The sequence below is a fragment of the Kogia breviceps genome, chromosome 2, assembly GCF_026419965.1.
Source record: "Kogia breviceps isolate mKogBre1 chromosome 2, mKogBre1 haplotype 1, whole genome shotgun sequence".
Lineage (NCBI taxonomy): Eukaryota > Metazoa > Chordata > Mammalia > Artiodactyla > Physeteridae > Kogia > Kogia breviceps.
In genome coordinates this window covers 37,406,660-37,425,073 of record NC_081311.1, presented here as the reverse complement: position 1 = coordinate 37,425,073, position 18,414 = coordinate 37,406,660, and the positions used below count along the sequence as shown (strand labels likewise).

The window sequence follows — 18,414 nt, the reverse complement described above, 5'->3', positions numbered from 1 at the left end:
GGTTTGCGCACGTTCAAGACCTGGAAGTGCCTCCCTCTTCCTCTTAATTGGCCATCCTGTGAATGTGGGGAGACTGACAAAGGAGATGGAGTGAATGGCTGGAGAGTATAAATCCATCAGAAGTATTAGAAGAGCAGTATTGATACAAATATTAAGCCTACTGATTGACAGAAAGTCAAAATTATTATTTGAAATGGTAATATTGCTAATCACTGGCCTAGGGACAGATTAGTAGCCAAAACACTGGGCTAAGTGAAAACAACAATATGGAGGAGACGAGACCAGAGGCCGAACTCGGGATCTGACAAGATGGCCGGGCTGCCCCGCAGGATTATCGAGGAAACCCAGTGTTTGCTGGCAGAGCCAGTTCCCGGCATTAAAGCAAAACCAGATGAGAGCAATGCCCGTTATTTTCATGTGGTCATTGATGGCCCTCAGGATTCCCCCTTTGAGGGAGGGACTTTTGAACTTGAACTATTCCTTCCAGAAGAATACCCAATGGCAGCCCCTAAAGTACGTTTCACGACCAAAATTTATCATCCTAATGCAGACAAGTTGGGAAGAATATGTTCAGATATTTTGAAAGATAAGTGGTCCCCAGCACTGCAGATCTGCACAGTTCTGCTATCGATCCAGGCTTTGTTAAGTGCTTCCAATCCAGATGATCCATTAGCAAATGATGTAGCGGAGCAGTGGAAGACCAATGAAGTCCAAGCCATAGAAACAGCTAGAGCATGGACTAAGCTATATGCCATGAATAATATTTAAATCGATCAAGTGTGCATCGCTTCTCCTGTTCTGCCAAGACTTCTTCCTTTTTTGTTTGCATTTAATGGACACAGTCTTAGAAACATTACAGAATAAAAGCCCAGACATTTTCAGTCCTTTGGTGATTAAAAGCACATTAGCAAATCTATGTCTTGTCCTGATTCACTGTTGTAAAGCATGAGCAGAGGCTAGAAGTGTCATCTGGATTGCTGTGAAACATTTAAAAGCAGTGGCCCTTCTCTGCTTTTATTCATTTCCCCATCATGGTTTGAGTATAAAGCACTGTGAATGAAGGTGGTAGTCAGGGTTAGCTGCAGGGGTGTGGGTGTTTTTCTTTATTATTATTATTTTTTGGTGGTGGTGGGAAGGTAGTTTTGTTTTAATTTTATGGGCTCCTTTCCCCCTTTTTATGGTGATCTAATTGCATTGGTTAAAAGCAGCTAATCAGTTCTTTAGAATATGCTCTCTAGCCAAGTCTAACTTTATTTAGACACTGTAGATGGACAAGCTTGATTGTTTGAACCAAAATGGGAACATTAAACAAACATCACAGCCCTCACTAATAACACTGTGACTTTGCTGTCAAGTGTAGAATCCTCCCTTCAAGAAAAAGCTTGTGATCATTTTGTATGGCTTGTCTGGAGACTTCTGTAAATCTTATGTTTTAGTAAAATATTTTTTGTTATTCTAAAACAAAACAAAACAAAACAAAACAATATGGAGGTAGCTTTTCAGACCATCCATAGGCCACATTGCTATGAAGCAGTATCTCATTTAATCCTTACATCAACCATAGATGGTAGGTATTATTATCCCTATTTTACAGATACCTAACTCAGACTAGAGAGATGCAGTAATTTTCCTAATTATTATTATCACTACCAAGGAGCAGAAATGGGATATGAACCCTAGTCTTACTTTTCCTAACCAATGCCCTATACTACTTTCACTACTTTTCCTTATTCCTTGATGTAAATTCATATACATTTTAACCTAATCATACGCATATAATTCTCGCTGAAGGCACACCAGTAGGACGTTAATTGCAGCCTGATGCAGCTAGAAATACAGTTCTTTAAATGGTACCATTGGCCTTTCCCTGAAACATGCCTAAGGTCACTGACTTGATCAGCTAGGGAACTCTCCCTGATTTCAAAGCAACCAGAGGAGTCTCCAACACTCTGGAGCTTCAGGGTCAGTCCCTCCAAAACATAGCTTTGTGTCATGGGTAAGTTACTTTTTTTTTTTTGGCCACACCACGCAGCATGCGGGATCTTTGTTCCTTGACCAGGGATCCAACCCGCGCCCCCTACAGTGGAAGCGTGGAGTCTTAGCCACTGGACCGCCAGGGCAGTCATGGGTAGGTTACTTTTAATAGTCAACGACTTTCCTCCCCAATATTAAACACTCAAAGAGAAACTCATTTAAAAGATCTACCATACTTGTATTTTCACTTCAATATACACAGCTTACTGCAGCAGACAGAGCTGGTTGCCTACCCCCAATCCATAGCCCACCTCTCCTCCATTCTATCATAGCCTTGGCTTGGTTCAGGGATCTACTCTATCTGCTCTCTCTCCAGCAGCCATTTGCTGCAGGGAAGGGTGGCCCAATCCACTGTTTCAGGGAAAGGCTTTTGATTGGTCTCCCTTTCCCTTGTCAGTAAGTGCTTAGGGACTAGGAGGTGAAGCAATTTCAGCCAATGAACTATGAGGGAAAGTCCTTTGGAAAAGATTTCCTTGTTCTTAAGAAAAGACACAGGAAAGAAACAAGGCCTGCTTCTTCCTATAGACATTTTGAATCTGGATATGACACCTGGAACTACAGCCGTCACTTCTTCACCATGAAGGAAGCTGGCCTGAAGACAAATTCAATAAGCCGTCTTGCAGGCACAGCAGAAAGATGAAAAGAACCTGGAACCTTAATGATGTCACTGAGCCACTAAACTAACCAATTCTGGAGCCACCCTGTCTAGCTTGTTAGCTAACATAACACATTTGACTTGTTGTGGGAACTAGTTGAGACTTCTGTTACTTCAGCAAGAGGATACAAATGGGTACGTGCCTGCAGACAGTGGTATGTTGAAGTCAGCACCTGCTGCCTCTCATCCCTATGCCACGTTCAGTGATGTCATATTGGTGGCTTGAAACCGGCCACGTAGGAGTGCCTCTCCCACAGAAGCCATACATTGGTAAACTACACATCCAAACTTTTTGTATCCTCTGAGACAATCAGTTGTTAAACATTTACTAGCACACCGCTGCAATGCTGGGGTAATTTAAGGTGTATACAGTAAATATTTTCTATGAACTATGAAGTCAAGCCAAAGAACTAGAAAAGAATTTAAATATCTATACAGTGAGCTAGCCACTTAGCTAGCTTGTCACCTTTTAAATAAGATAATTTTTCTCTCTCATTGGGCAGGAATCAGCCGACTACAGCCCTCAAGCAAAATTTGGCCTGCTGCCTCTTTTAGTAAATCAAATTTTACTGGAACACAACCATACCCATTTATTTGCATTTTGTCTTTGCTTTCATGCTACAATGGCAATGGAGTAGTTGTGACTAAGTAAAAGTATTTAGTCTAGCAAAACTTAAAATAATTACTATCTGGCCTTTTACAGAGAAAGTGTGCAGACCCCTGTTCTAGGGAGATGTGGTGCATTGATCTGCAGAATAAAATGCCAATATCTGGGAGGATAGGGTGGGAGAGAATCGATATTTATGGCTATGGTGGCAGAGTGCAGGGTAGAAGAACAAAAAGAACTAGCAGTCAGAGGAAGATCCGGGTCCTTCCTGGTCCTGATTCTCTATCTTATGAGTTATATGAGCTCAGGCAACCTACTTTAACTCTCTGAGCCTCAGTTTTCTCATCCATAAAATGGGGCTACTGTTAGCCTCACAGAATGTTGTATAGATTAAAATGAGATAAAATATGAGGAGTACCTGTACACTACTATATATAAAATAGATAGACGATAAGGACCTACTGTATAGCACAGGAGACTATATTCAATACCTTGTAATAACATATAATGGAAAAGAATCTGAAAAAATATATATATATATGTATGCATGTATAACTGAATCACTTTGCTGTATACCTGAAATGAACACAACATTGTAAGTCAACTATACTTCAATTAAAAAAAAGTAATTGAAAAAAACCCAGATGAATGGATAAAGAAGATGTGGTATCTAATATATATATATATATATATATATATATATATATATATATATATACACTGGAATACACTGAGCCATAAAAAAGAATGAAATTTTGCCATTTGCAACAACAATGATAGACCTGGAGGGTATTATGCGTAGTAAGCAAGTCAGACAGAGAAAGACAAATACTGTATGTTTTCACTTATATGTGGACTCTAAAAACCAAAACAAAGGAATGAATATAAAAAAACAGAAACAGACTCACAGAGAATAGACTAATGGTTACCAGCAGGGAGAGGGATGCAGGAGCGGCAATTAGGGGAAGGGAATCAAGAGGTACAAAGTACCAGGTGTAAAATAAATAAGATACAAGCAGGTAACGTACAGCACAGGGAATATAGCAAATATTTTATGATAACTTTAAATGGAGCATAATCTATAAAAAATATCGAATCGCTATGTTGTACACCTAAAACGAATATAATATTGTAAATCAGCTATACTTCAGTATAAATCAATCAATCAATCATGAGGAGTATCTGGTACAAAAACATATATATTATTTGCCATGTGACTTAACCTGTTTTCATTTATTCATCACTCATTAATTCAGTGAATATTTATTGTGTGTCCAGTATGCACGTACTATTCAAGGAACAGGGCTTAGAGCAGTGAAGAAAATAAACAATGGCCCTGCCTTCAGGAAGCTTACATCCTAGTGGGACAGGCAGTCGATAATCTGTTGAACAATAATTTCTGAGCCTTAGCTTCTTTGTTTGTACCAAAAAAAACCCCAAAAAATCCCCTCTACCTACTATGTGGGACTGTAGTTAGATTCAGATGAAAACAGTCACAAACTGGCAGCAATGAGCAAAGCAAACTTCAGGACATTTTTGTTAGGCCTATAGTGTTTTTAAAATGTTTACTTTGGTTACCACATGTAAATATGAGATTTTCCTAATGCTACAGACTGAATTTGTTCCCCTAAAGTTCATATCCCCTAATCTCCAATGTGACGGTATTTGGAGGTAGGGGCCTTTGGAAAGTGATTAGGTCATGAGGGCCCTGCTTATACAGAATGGCATTAATGTCCGTTTAGAAGAGACCCCAGGGGACTTCCCTGGTGGTCCAGTGGGTAAGGCTCTGTGCTCCCAATGCAGGGGGCCCGGGTTCGACCCCTGGTGGGGGAACTAGATCCCGCATGCATGCCGCAAATAAGAAGTCTGCATGCCGCAACTAAGATCCTGGGTGCCGCAACTAAGACCCAGCGCAGCATGAATGAATGAATGGATAAATAAATAAATATTAGAAATCCAACAAGGGATGAAAAGTTTAAAAATTTAAAAAAATAAAAGAGACCCTAGAGAACTACTTTGCCCCTTCTGCCGTATGACGTCACAGTAAAAGCATGGCATCTATGAACCAGGCAGTGGGTTCTCACCAGACACTGAATGTGCCAGCTCCTTGATCTTGGACTTCCCAGCCTCTAGAACTATGAGAACTAAAGGTCTGTTGTTTAAGCCACCCAGGCTGTGAGGTTTTTGTTACAGCAGCCTGTACCAGCTAAGATATCTAAAAATCCAGATTTCCAAGTTGTCTTGAAAAACTGAGAGCACTAAAGATACTGGTCTCGCATTCCTTCTTGGCAGCCATCAGCTGGAGTCAAGTATGGCACCCTTCCTTTGGATAATGCCTGTACAGCCCCTTCAGCCTGCCCCTGACCTCCTGTGTTGTCCAATCCCCGTGCTGTTTCACTCATGTACAACACCTGCCTGACTCCTTAAGGCAATAAGATCTTCCACTTCTGCCTATACTGTGTTGCCATAAATCAAAGTTTCTCGAACAGCCATATGTGAGTCATGTTTATGGCATGCTTGACGTCTAGCACTCTGGCAATGTCAATAGGACTAGCACTGGTGATTCTACGAGCGCCCGTGGACAAACACACACAATGTAATAACTCACCGATTGGACACAAATATGTGTCACGAAATGATAGGATCGGTTGTACAAGTGAAAAAGCCAAAGCTTAGAAAGTTTACTATATAGTCCTAGCCTCTTCAGAGGTTTTTTCTGTTAAAATAGTCCCCAAGGTTAAACTGTCTTCAATGTAAGATTATAAAACCATCTACCCATAAATGGCCAGTGTGAGACCATCCTCGGTCTGTTCTGCCCAGTGCTGTTGAAAATTTCTGAGACAGGCAGTGCTATGCAACTGTCTATAGAAATGTCTATAGACTTATGATACGTCAAACAAATGGGATAATAGACAATCCTTTAAAATTATAAAGAAGATGAAAATACTGTAATATGGGAAAACATTTATGATGCAATGCTAAAGCAAAAAGAGGACTCTAATAAAATTGTGTGTACAATGTGAGGGAAGCTATGTAAAACTTCTGTAAACGTTGTATACTTGTAACTCACAACGAATGGGAAGAATATGCAAAAAGAAATTTAGGTGGGATGGTATAATTAAGATTCATTTTCAAAATTGCATTCTATTCTGCAGAATACTATAATGGTGGATACATGACATTATACATTTGTCAAAGCTCAGAACTGTAGAACACAGAAAGTGAACCCAAATGCAAACTATGGACTTTAGTTAATAATAATGTATCAATATTTGTTCATCAATTGTAACAAATATACCACACTAAGCTAAGATGTTAATGACAGAGGAAATTGCTGGGGGAAGGAGAAAGGGTACACAGGAACTCTTTGTACTTTCTGCTCAATTTTTTCTGTAAACCTAAAATTTCTTTAAAAAATAAAGTCCATTAATTAAAATAAAATAAAATAAAATTGCATTCAATACCATTTTATATATAATTTTCTGAAATAAATATTTCAGGTTACTCCTGCAGTGTAAATATGAGCACAAAAATCTCTTTTGTATGGTTTCTCCAGGACTAAAAATAACCTATTATTTATTGATGCTGCACATTGAAAATTAGGTGATTATCCCATAGAAGACACAGGGAAGGTAACAAGCCCTTGGCAAAATAAAATGTTCTGTTTCTTTAAAAGATATTTAACATCATTAATTTTTACCTTGCCTCTGCTATTCCCAGATGATTCCATTTTTATTTGTTTCAGTTAGACAACCTCCTTTGGCATTCCCACAACGTGTAAGTTCAGAACTGATTGGTGAGGGTCTCTCAAAAAAAGATAATTGCATAAATCCAAATAAAAAATGTAAGTAACAGCATAGTAAGCAAAGGTATGTTGTAAGTTACAGTCAAGCTGGGTAACCTACAGAACAAGGAACATCCTCACACGGTTCCAGGGTGGGGAGAAAGGATTTCTCGAAAAGCATCAGTATGCGAGACTGTTACTAATAATTCCTCATGAATAGTCGCCCTGGAGCCTCACAAGCCTCAGAGGTGGGCACGATTTCCCCCCTTCCACGATGATGAAGCTGAAGCTCTCAGAAGTAAAGGGGCTCGTCTGACAACACTGTATATGAGGAATGAGTAGCTCTGGTGGACTTTGGACAGTGCACTTGCCCATCTGCCCTCCAGATTTCAAAATTGTTATTGGGCATTTCTGTCAACAAGCTATGGTAAAGCTTAAGCACTCATTCATGTGAGTGACCACGACCAAAGGAAGCAGGGGGTAGGGGGGTAGCAGGGGAGGTTAACCATCAGGTTAACTCAGGGGTGTACCGCTGCTCACAAAACAACATGTGAGTTTCTTTCAAAACAGGCCGTGCAATAGATTTCTATGTATTCAGAAGAGATGCACAGGTTAAACAAGGCTAACCTAGTTTCCTAGAGACTTTGGAGCAGCCTGTGGTTCCCTCAGAATATCAGCCTGAGCCTCTTGTAAATAATTAACCCACCTGATATGACACAAATATAATGGAAAAGTCTTCACTGAGTTAAGAGAATACCTACAACTATAAGCAAAGAAAGTACATTTCCATCGTGCAATTCTTCATTTTACTAAGCAGCCTTCTGTTTATTTTATTTTGACATCCAACCACTAAAATATAATTGTATTCTGCATCTCATCTTGGCTTCAGAAAAAAAAAATTTTTGAAACAAAAGAGGCTCTATATTATGATGTTCCTCTAGGTTACACCTTAAACAGTGCAGGTTGGGATATATTTTCAATTTCACTTTGTCCTCTTTGCTTTCAAAAATCTAACCATGTGCAAAGAATTCTTGCTAACAGTCGATCACCTTCCAGTAAAGCACTGCATTTGTAGGGAAATCTTTCACATTGCCCTCAGTATAGTTTTCTGAAGTGATCCCTTCTATCAGTAGAAAATCTACACATTTCTTACAGTTAGTTTGCAGTTGGAGAAAAGGCACTTATTTGGGTGGGCTCCCAACACTGTCTTTTCATTGTTCTTTCTTTCCTCGATCCTTCCTGCTTATTTCCAGTGCCTTAACCTTTAGCAGTATCCTTACTTTTTAAATTGGTTTGCAGACATAAGAGAGGTAGAGGCGTGTGGCAGAAAGATACCAAGAGTGGGATTCAAGACTACTGGGTCCAAGTGACACGACTTAGTCGTATGATCCTGCATGAATCACTTCCTCTCTTCCACTAATTCCTAATCTGTAAAAACAGGGCGTCAAATTACTGATGTCTAAACTTTAAACCCGTTGGCTGATTGCTAACTATCTCTTCCCAAATATCTAAGATACCTGGTAGACTGTGCTTATTGTTTATTGCTCTGTGGAACAAGGAAATGGGTCCCATCCAGAATTAATCCATTTATAAGTAAGAAGTCACAGTATTGTGTTGTAGAGGAAGTTCTCACCACACAGAAAGGGAGAGCAGAAGCCTACACCAAGAGAGGAAGGGGAAATTTTTTTAAAGGAAGGGTGATGAGCTGCCCAGATATCTCAGGGACCATGTCTCCCACCCCCTAGAGCCTCGACCAGGGGTAGGTATGTGATAGAGAGAAGACATAGGAACCTGAGCAGTTGAGGGGGAAGCTTCAGTAAGAAGGCCTGTGCTGTGTGTCCCATGGGTAACAATGGGAAGACACTGCTTCACTGGGTGCCTTTGGCCTGTGATGTGTCTGGGCAGGGAGAAAGCCAAGACAGTGTCCACCGACTGTCCCTCACCACCAATCCGGTGCAGGAGTGATCTGAGGCTCTCTCATGTTTTCAGTAGAAGACAGTTAAGAGATGAGAGGCAGGGCTGGGGCCAAGGGGAAAGTGACTCCGTGGTCAATAACCTGAGCCAAATGGAAATCGTGGCTGATCCTCAAGAACTACAACAAAAAAGGTGAGGAATTTCCCCACGTGCTGGACAGTCAGAGTACAAACTACAAGTTCCACCAGCAGCAGATATGTCATCACAGTACGCAGTGAGGAGAGAAGCCACTACCTAGAGACCACCAAGATGAGTTTCATCAGCAGGATGCCCAGTGACCAATACTAGGGACAGTTCTGCTTAGGCTAATGAGAATTCACGGATCTTCATGCCAACAACCTTCGCCACTGTTACCATGAGGTCACATGAATTCTCCCCTAAACCAACCACTCATACAGGAGAAGGAGGGATGAACACAGTACAGGGGAGAAATGACCATTATACAGAAATCAACCTTCAATTTGGCTGCTTATTGATTCAAAAAAGACTGAGCTAAGTGAAAGACATTACTTTAAACTTGCAAAACCTGCTAGAAACTTTTTTACATTGAGGCATAATTTATATACAATAAAACACACCCATTTTAAGTCTACATTCTGATGACTTTTGACAAATGTACACACTCATGTAAAACCACCACAATCAAGACATAGAACATTTTCATCACCCCAAACATTCCCTCACGCTCCTTTGTAGTCAATCTCCACCAGCCTCAACACTGCGTTACCACTGGTTTGCTTTCTGTTGAGGTAGATGAGTTTTGCCAGTCAAGAATTTCATAAATATAGAATCACACAATATGGACTATTTTGCTTCTGGCTTCTTTCACTTATGATAATTTTTAAAAAATAAATTTATTTATATTTTTGGCTGCATTGGGTCTTGGCTGCTGCACATGGGCTTTCTCTAGTTGCAGTGAGCAGGGACTACTCTTCGTTGCGGTGCTCGGGCCTCTCACTGCGGTGGCTTCAGTAGTTGTGGCATGGGCTCTAGGTGTGCAGGCTCAGTAGTTGTGGCAAGCAGGCTCAGTAGTTGTAGCGCACAGGCTTAGTTGTTCCGTGGTACGTGGGATCTTCCTGGACCAGGGCTCAAATCCGTGTCCCCTGCATTGGCAGGCAGATTCTTAACCACTGCACCACCAAGGAAGTCCCTAAGATAATGTTTTGAGATTCATTCAGGTTGCTGTGCATACCTGTACTTGATTCCTTTTTACTGCTAAATAGTAATCTGTTTTTTGGATATATTACAATTTGTTTATCTGTTGATGGACATTAGGATTGTTTCCGATTTTTGACCATTATGAATAAAGCTTCTGTGAACATCTGTATACAAGTCTTTTATGGACATTGGTTTTCATTTTCTTGAGTAAATACCTAAGAATGAAATTACTGTGTCATATTGTAAGTGTATATTTAACTTTAGAAGAAACTGCCAAACTGCTTTTCAACATGGCTGTATGATATTACCGTAACATATTAGAGCTCCAGTGTGTAATGGAGTCTCATTGTAATTTTAATTTGTACTTTCCTTACTACTAATGATGTTAACCATTTTTTCATGTTTTATTAGCTATTCATATATCTTCTTTTGTGAAGCCTCTGTTCAAATATCATGCCCATTTTTAATTGGGTTGTTTATCTTATTATTGAGATACAAGAATTCTTTGTATATTCTCGATACAAGTCTTTTGTAGATATATGTATTGCAAATATTTTCTCCTTTTCTGTCGTTTGCCCATTCATTTCCCAATGGTGCATCTTGAAGAGCAGAAACTATTAATTTTGGTGAACTGAAATTTATTATTTTTCCTTTTTAGTAAATTGTATTTCTATGTATTAGTAGTTGTTGCTGAAACTCAGCCTCTGTTCACCGGTGCCGAACAGAAATGCGGAGACAGAGTTTTGGGTGAAGCAGAAAAGAATAGCTTTTTACTGCTTTGCCAGGCAAAGGGGGCCACAGTGCACTAATGACCTCAAAACTGGGTGTCCCGCCCTAGAGGAGGTAGTGAGGAGTTTTATAGTGTTCAAGGAGCAGGGTGTGGTCAGCTCGTGGATAATTCTTGGATTGGTTGGCATCAAGATGAAGTTTCAAGCATCAACCTTCTGGTTTCAACCAGCCGAAGGTCTACGTTCTTGGGGTCAGGAGTTTTCATCTGGTGGGTGTCTGCTTCCTATAAAAACACCTTAGCAATGTGTGTCAGGCCTTTATCTGTAGCTTTCAGGGAACTGGGAGTTCCGTGATTCTGCTACGTGGCAGATTTATAGTCTAAATTGTTACCAGTTCCCCAGCCCAACAGCTATTCTTTGTTTCTACATCTTCACATTTCCCAATCATTAACTCTTGAGTAAGACTTTTACTTCAAAAGACAAGGACACAGGGGCTTGTACATAATTTCATAGTGAACAAGGAGAAAGTAGAATTTTAAAATACCACTTTACATTAGGCATTTCATCAAAAGCCATGAGATTCCTAGGAATAATTTTAACATAACATGTGCATTATTTGTACATTCAAAACTATAAAACAGTGCTGAGAGAAATTTATAAAGGCTTGAGAGAGAGGCAGAGAGAGTGAGCAAGCATGTTCATTCCATGGAAGACTGAGAAGATGTCATATCTACCCAAGTTGATTGTTTCAATGAAATCCCAAACAAAGTCCAGCAGCCTTTTTATTAAAATAGAAACTGACAAGCTGATTCTAAAACTCGTATGGAAACACAAAGAACCTAGAAAGGGACTTCCCTGGTGGCACAGTGGTTAAGAATCCGCCTGCCAATGCAGGGGACAAGGGTTCAAGCCCTGGTCCGGGAAGATCCCACATGCTGCGGAGCAACTAAGTCCGTGCGCCACAACTACTGAGCCTGCACTCTAGAGTCCGTGAGCCATCACTACTGAAGCCTGCACGCCTAGAGCCCTCTGCAACAAGAGAAGTCACCGCAATGAGAAGCCCGCGCACCGCAATGAAGAGTAGCCCCCACTCGCTGCAACCAGAGAAAGCCTGTGCACAGCAACAAAGACCCAATGCAGCCCAAAATAAATAAATAATAAATTTAAAAAAAATCATCACTAAAAAAAAAACCTAGAAAATCCAAAATAATTTTCGAAAGATAGAACAAAAGTTGAAGGCTTATACTAACTGATTTCAAAGACTTGCTCTAAAACCAAAGTAATCAAGATATTGTTATATTAGATTAGTGGAACAGACTAGAGAGTTTAGAAATAGACCCACACATTTATTCATATGGGAAGAAAACGACTCTCTAGTGTTACCTCACACCATACACAAAACCTAACCCGAAATAGCGTATCTAAACATAAACGCAAAAACTATTTAAAAAAAAAAAAACTTCTAGAAGAAAACATAGGAGAAAATCCTCATAATTGGGGGATAGGCAAAGGTTTTTTAGACAGAACGTAAAAAGCAAAATGAACTCCCCACTCTTGCCTTCATAGAGGCTTTGAAGAGGTTTAGATTTACTATAGCAACAAAGAAGCTGTTATTTTTTTTCACACCTGTGTCATCATATGAGCAAATCTCAACCCTACCACAACTTACTAGAGAAGATTTCCAAATGGACTCTACTATTGCCTCTACAGTGGGAAAGTACTCTTTAATGATACACCGTTTGTACCCCTTAGGGTGTCCCATTTGAAGCTCTTTATTGAGATACTCAGTCCTGTCTCTGTAGAAACAAGAGGGAAACTGAGAGATACTATTTCTGATAATGGAAACTCAGTGTCCTCAGCCATGACCTGTTGGCTGAGGACCGTCTGGTCCCGTATTCAGCTCATATATATGTCCATATCTGTAGCCAAATATCAGCCTCATTCCCAGCCCATCATCTCACTCCCACCTATCTCATGATACTATATGTTTCTTGCAACCTACTGAAAACATCAAGCTTTAGTATCTTCTTACATGCTGTTTTCTTTACCTTCAAATTCCTTCCTTCCCCACTTCCCCACCTGACTTATCATTTCTGCTTCAACTGCTTCCACCCCACCTCCATCCTCAAAGTAGTTATCTCCCTTTTACAGACTCTTGGAGCTCTCTGTACATACCCCTCCTGGCCCTTATCAGATGTACTGTTATTATCTATTTAATGTCTCTCTCTACCACTGGCCAGTTTAACTCCACAGAACAGAAACAATCTTAAGTCATCCTTGTCTCTTCCCCCAATTCTCTCCACCACCTCCAAACCCCAACACACACACACACACACACACACACACACACACACAATGTCTGATGCAGAGTAAGAGCTCTATCAGCGTCTAATAAATGAATGAAATAAGTTCTGCCTTCACTAGAGAGAACCCAGCAAGTCATAAAAAATAAATTAAAAGCATAAATAAGTCACTAGTTTTAATGTGGTAATTTAATTGAAAGAAATGGGAAAAGCACTTCATCTTCGTCAGAAAGGTCTAATCTTCAGACATCAGGCAAGAAAATCAACCATTCCATCTAGAAAATGAAGGATATTCAGCACAACCGGCTTCCCTCTAAAGGACACTCACCCAGGAGCAAAGCAGTCTTGTCACAGAGGAACCAGCCAGTATTTAGAGCTCAAGTCTCTGACTCCTGGGCCAGTGAAGCCACACAGCAATAATAGTAACAACAGTTACTATTTGGGAGCACTTAATCCACCAGGCTCTGAATTCACTATTATACATATGTTATCTCATTTAACCTTTCTTTTTTTGTCAAACTGTTTTTATTGGAAACAAATAGTTGCACCAAGCAAGAGGTTACTTTCCCCACTCCAAATTAAAACAGAGCACAATAGGGGCAAACATCATTTGGCAGGACAGTTCCAATATGGGGACATCCTTCTTTCTACTCACTGTGGTTGTGGTAACTTTATTCATAAGCAGTCACTCTTAGACAAATTATTAACCCCAAAGTGCTAATGTCACTCGAAAGGAAGTGGCCTTAATTTCATGTGTGGGGCAGTATGTTCTGTAAATGCCAAAAGGTGGGAGAAGCAAAAACACAACCCACTCTTTAAAAAAACTAAATAATTAAAAGTAGAATTTTTCCATCCCCCCCTTTCTCCCGTAATAAAAAGTAGTGCTGGGCTCTGACATGCAGATTTGTTTTTTATCCTGGCCATTTACAAAGTGTTCCCCCATATGACTTGCATCATTAGGGTTATGAATAATAGTTCATTCACTCTGAAGAAAGTATCTACTCCTTTCTCCTCTTCTTGCCTTCATGCTCATGTTCCTCGGGGCGGCTGCTATCTGAGGGCCTTTTAGAGCCACCGTGCTGTTTGGCTTCTTCCAAAAATTTGTCCAAACCAAAAGGATCCTCCTCAAACTGAACTGGTCCTTCTCGGCCTCTGTCTACGGTCTGAACCAGAAAACTCCTTACTGGGAACAATTCTGTTAGTCTTTATTCTGGCTTCTAGGTCATCACTATACATGTCCTTGTCCAGATTTTTACTGGGCCTGTAAATATTCTGGGCCATATCTTTACCACCTCTCCAGGCTTGATCATAAACATTGTCAATTTCATCTTCTCCACCTGCAAAACCACTGTCCATACCCTTGGATTGGTTGAAGAGCCTTTGGTCATACTGAACTTCATTGGAAGTCCAAGGATTGGGCACACCAAGAACAATGACTTCACTGATATCTCGATTTTCATTTCTCTGCAGTTTCAACCTCTTATCTGGAGCTGCCCTGGAAAGATTCTGGTCATGCTGTCTCTCTTTTTGCCTGTCATGCCGGATTCCACCCCTCTCACGTGCCTCCCCATCCTCTTTTCCCACATGGGTTTTGAGCCCAGCTCTTCTCTCCCTGGCTTTCTGGGCCATTTCTCTAAGTTTCTCTTCATGTTTCTCCTTTTCTTTTTGAGCCATCTTTCTCCCTACTGCAGCACGCATTTCCACAGCTTCACGAGCCTTGCGATCAGCAATATAGAGGGCTTCGGCCAGTTTTGCAAAATTTTCATTGCTGTGAACTGTCTGCAGGCCTCTTCCATCAGCCGCCAGACGTTCGTCTAATGGAACTGTATAACCCTTTGCATTTTTCCAGTTTGAAATACAGGAAGGAATCTTCCACTCTTGTTGTTCCTTCACGGTCATCTTTTGGCTAGGAGAATGCATGACAGGTGCAGGAGGAGAAGGTGGTCCCCGGGGAATTTTCTTATTAATCTTGAACCTTGGAGGCTCCATTGGATCTTTCTGCATTTCCACCATTAGAATAACTGTTTAGCTCCAGAGTTGAAAGCCACTCCTGGTTGAGACGGTGTGTATCGGATCTACTGAGGAGGAGCCAGTTTATCAGTTGCTGCTCGGACTGGCATGGCTGCAGCAACCTTCTGTGATAACGGATTTTTCTAAGGTTACCCTTGTCTTTTCTGTTTTCTCTTTAATGGCTTCTTCATCAGGTCTTTGCTGGTCTGGGTCATCTGCATTCATGACTTCTTTGGGAACCACATCAGTGTACTTGCTATAAATGACCTTGTCTTTTGACTGTCCCTGTCGAATAATTGCATCATACTTAATTTTTCCTTCAGCATCCACCTGAATGGCCAGTGCGTTTGACATTGTTTTCTTTTGTCCCATATTCAGGGGATACTGGAACACATGGATCGCTGGAAAAGCACCTCTATCTTCAAAACCCTCTAATAACTGAGGTATCCAGCCTTTCCAGTACCCGCATGGGGGAGGTACTCTTTGGCAGGAGACCAGTGAGGTCTGTCGTGATCTCTGGGATCTTGCCTTTTCTTCAGCCTCAAGCTGGTCCTGAGATAGCTGAGCAGGTGCAGGTAAAAAGCTGGGGAGCACCATCTACGGCCACTTCCTCTCCTCATTTTATCTTTATCTCAGCCCTGTGAAGCAGGTATTATAACTTCCATTTTACAGATAAAGAATGCTCTAACTATCGAAGATTTAGCCTCGGCCTGAGTTCAAAGCTTGTGGTCTTAATCTCTTCATCCTGTTGCTCTCCACTGGCCTCCATGCTCCCTCCTGGGGGAAGCCAGCACGATTATGTTCGATCTTGTCTCCAGCACCGAGAACAATGCCTGGCATATATTTGCCAAATGCTGTGGTGAAATACAAACCTGTTGGGAAAGAGAAAGATATCTTGCCTCCCAGACCCTGGATATTTTATTACACCCTCCCTCTTACCAATGATTCAATGTCTGGTTCTACCCGCCCCGGGACTCAAGGGCCCACTGAACACCCTGGCCTAGGGGATGTGCATTGAAGGGCCATCTTCCAGGTCTGCCGTGAGGGAATTCCAACACTTTTCTGCACGGCCTTTATAACAGTGGAGAAAAGTATTCCAGCTGAGCCTTACAGACTTCTATCCAGGGGCAAACTCAAGCCCCCAAAACAACTGAAAGTCGGGTAGAAGTTAAAGAAACCCCTTCTCTCTCTGCTTGGGTTTAGATAGTCTCTGGCTCAGGGACACAACTTTTTTATCCACTTGAAGTCTCTGGGTCTGAGGGACGCCTTCTAATGCATATGGATTTATTTTTTTTTGTTGCCCAATGATATTACACATATGTTGTGAAAAAAATATATTGCTCTTGGGACTTCCCTGGTGGCGCAGTGGTTAAGAATCCGCCTGCCAATGCAGGAGACACGGGTTCGATCCCTCATCTGGGAAGATCCCACATGCTGGGGAGCAGCTAAGCTCGTGCACCACAACTACTGAGCCTGCGCGCCTAAAGTCGATGCTCCACAAGAGAAGCCACTGCAATGAGAAGCCTGTGCACCGCAACAAAGAGTAACCCCCACTCTCTGCAGCTAGAGAAAGCCCACGTGCAGCAACGAAGACCCAAAGCAGTCAAATTTTTTTTAAAAAAATTAAAAATATATTGTTCTTAAGCGCAGAAATACTTTGCTTTTTTTTTTTTTGCTTTTTTTCCTTTTTGCTTCTCTCTGCTTAGTCCTCAAACAGCTTCTGGTATCGGGGGAGTAAATAATTACTGACTTCAACCAGAAATTTTTAGATGCCTGTCAGGACCTTTTGGCACTAAACTGAAACTCTAACCTTTGCTAATAAAGCTGCCTACGTTTCTACATTGTCTATGAGACTTTGAGGATAGGAATACTTTACATAAGACATAGAATAAGCAGCAGGGTGATTTACATGGTATTTGGTCTACAGAAAAGGCGAAAAAAGTACAATCTGTGATTCACAAGAGGCAGAGAGTAGAAAGCGAGCTTCTTTCTCACCCTGTCAGTTCCTAATCCAGAGTCACTGATTCTAGGCAACATCAGAAAAATGCTTACTCCTGAGTCCAACAGTCTGTTGACAGTGCAATTCAAAACAAGGAGCTTGACCCCAGTAACCATTTTCTGCAAAAATACAGTTCTTTTCTCTCCCATCTGGAAATACAAGTAAAAGCAGTGATAGGCCTGAGCTGTAGCTAGCCCTCTTTGATAAAAAATACAACATGTAGTTGAATATTCCAGCACTTAGCACAATGTCTGGTATAAAACTGGTGCTCAGTATTTGTGGGGTTCAAGGAAGAAATTTTTGTGTCTAACTCAGTGACCTTGCAGAACTCTTTAATTCTAATTTTACACTCAACAGCATATGGAATCGTTAAATCAGATTACATTATATCAGAGACTTCTTGGCTACAGAGGAGAAACTTGGAGCTTAAGATGCATTTCACAGAGTTGTTTTGTTAGTTGACAGAGAACCTTTTATTGAAGAACAGTGCTGCCTGTCTCTACAACATTTTCCTTACTCTGTAATCACTGCTCCCGCCATGTTGTTGACATGGAAGGGGAGCCAAGTGAAATATTTCAGTTAGCTGGAAGTTAACCCCTCAAGTCATGGAGTGTTGTGGAGAACTTGTGTTTCAAAGAGAGTGCAGCAGGGAATTCCCTGGCAGTCCAATGGTTAGGACTCTGTGCTTCCACTGCTGGGGGCCTGGGCTCAATCCCTGCTCCGGGAACTAAGATCCCATAAGCCACGTGGGGCGGCCAAAGATAATAAATAAATAAATAGATAGATAAATAATAAGTAAAGATATAAAAAAGAGAGTGCAAGTAGAAGAGCTCAGGTCTACACTCAGAGTGTAAGCTCCCTGAGGGCATGGACCCTTGATGCTTCAGTGCCTAGGATGGTTCCTGGAAGAAAATGGCACTCAGTAAATATTTAGTCAACGAACACCCCCAATTCTTGAGTTCTGGATGTTTTCTCAAGTCACGTGGGGAGGGGGGCCGGGGAGCTTGAGGAATGGGGGCAAGAAATTACCCATTCTTTCTTTGTTCTTTTTAGCCACTGTCAAACCAGATTAACTAGCCTTCCCATTACCTGGGTAACAGGCCTAAGTGAATATATCTCAATGAGATACATTGAGAACACAGGGGCAGGGCCAAGTCCTGAC

The 18,414-nt window shown here is 41.1% G+C and overlaps 2 protein-coding genes and 1 pseudogene across 5 annotated transcripts in view; 1 reads left to right on the top strand and 2 right to left on the bottom strand.

Moving 5' to 3' along the window:
- SLC16A12 (solute carrier family 16 member 12) overlaps window positions 1-18,414 on the bottom strand; it is a 95,938-nt gene that overhangs the window by 27,079 nt on the left and 50,445 nt on the right. The window lies entirely within an intron of this gene.
- LOC131751153 (ubiquitin-conjugating enzyme E2 N-like) lies at window positions 277-769 on the top strand. The gene has a single exon (XM_059054584.2). The coding sequence runs from the start codon at window positions 310-312 to the stop codon at window positions 766-768; it is 459 nt and encodes a 152-aa protein (XP_058910567.1). The 5' UTR covers window positions 277-309; the 3' UTR covers window position 769.
- Window positions 13,928-15,850, bottom strand: LOC131751143 (SNW domain-containing protein 1 pseudogene; annotated as a pseudogene).

Excerpts from the sequence above, each read along its gene's own strand:
- LOC131751153 (XM_059054584.2), top strand. The coding sequence starts at position 310 with ATGGCCGGGCTGCCCCGCAGGATTATCGAGGAAACCCAGTGTTTGCTG.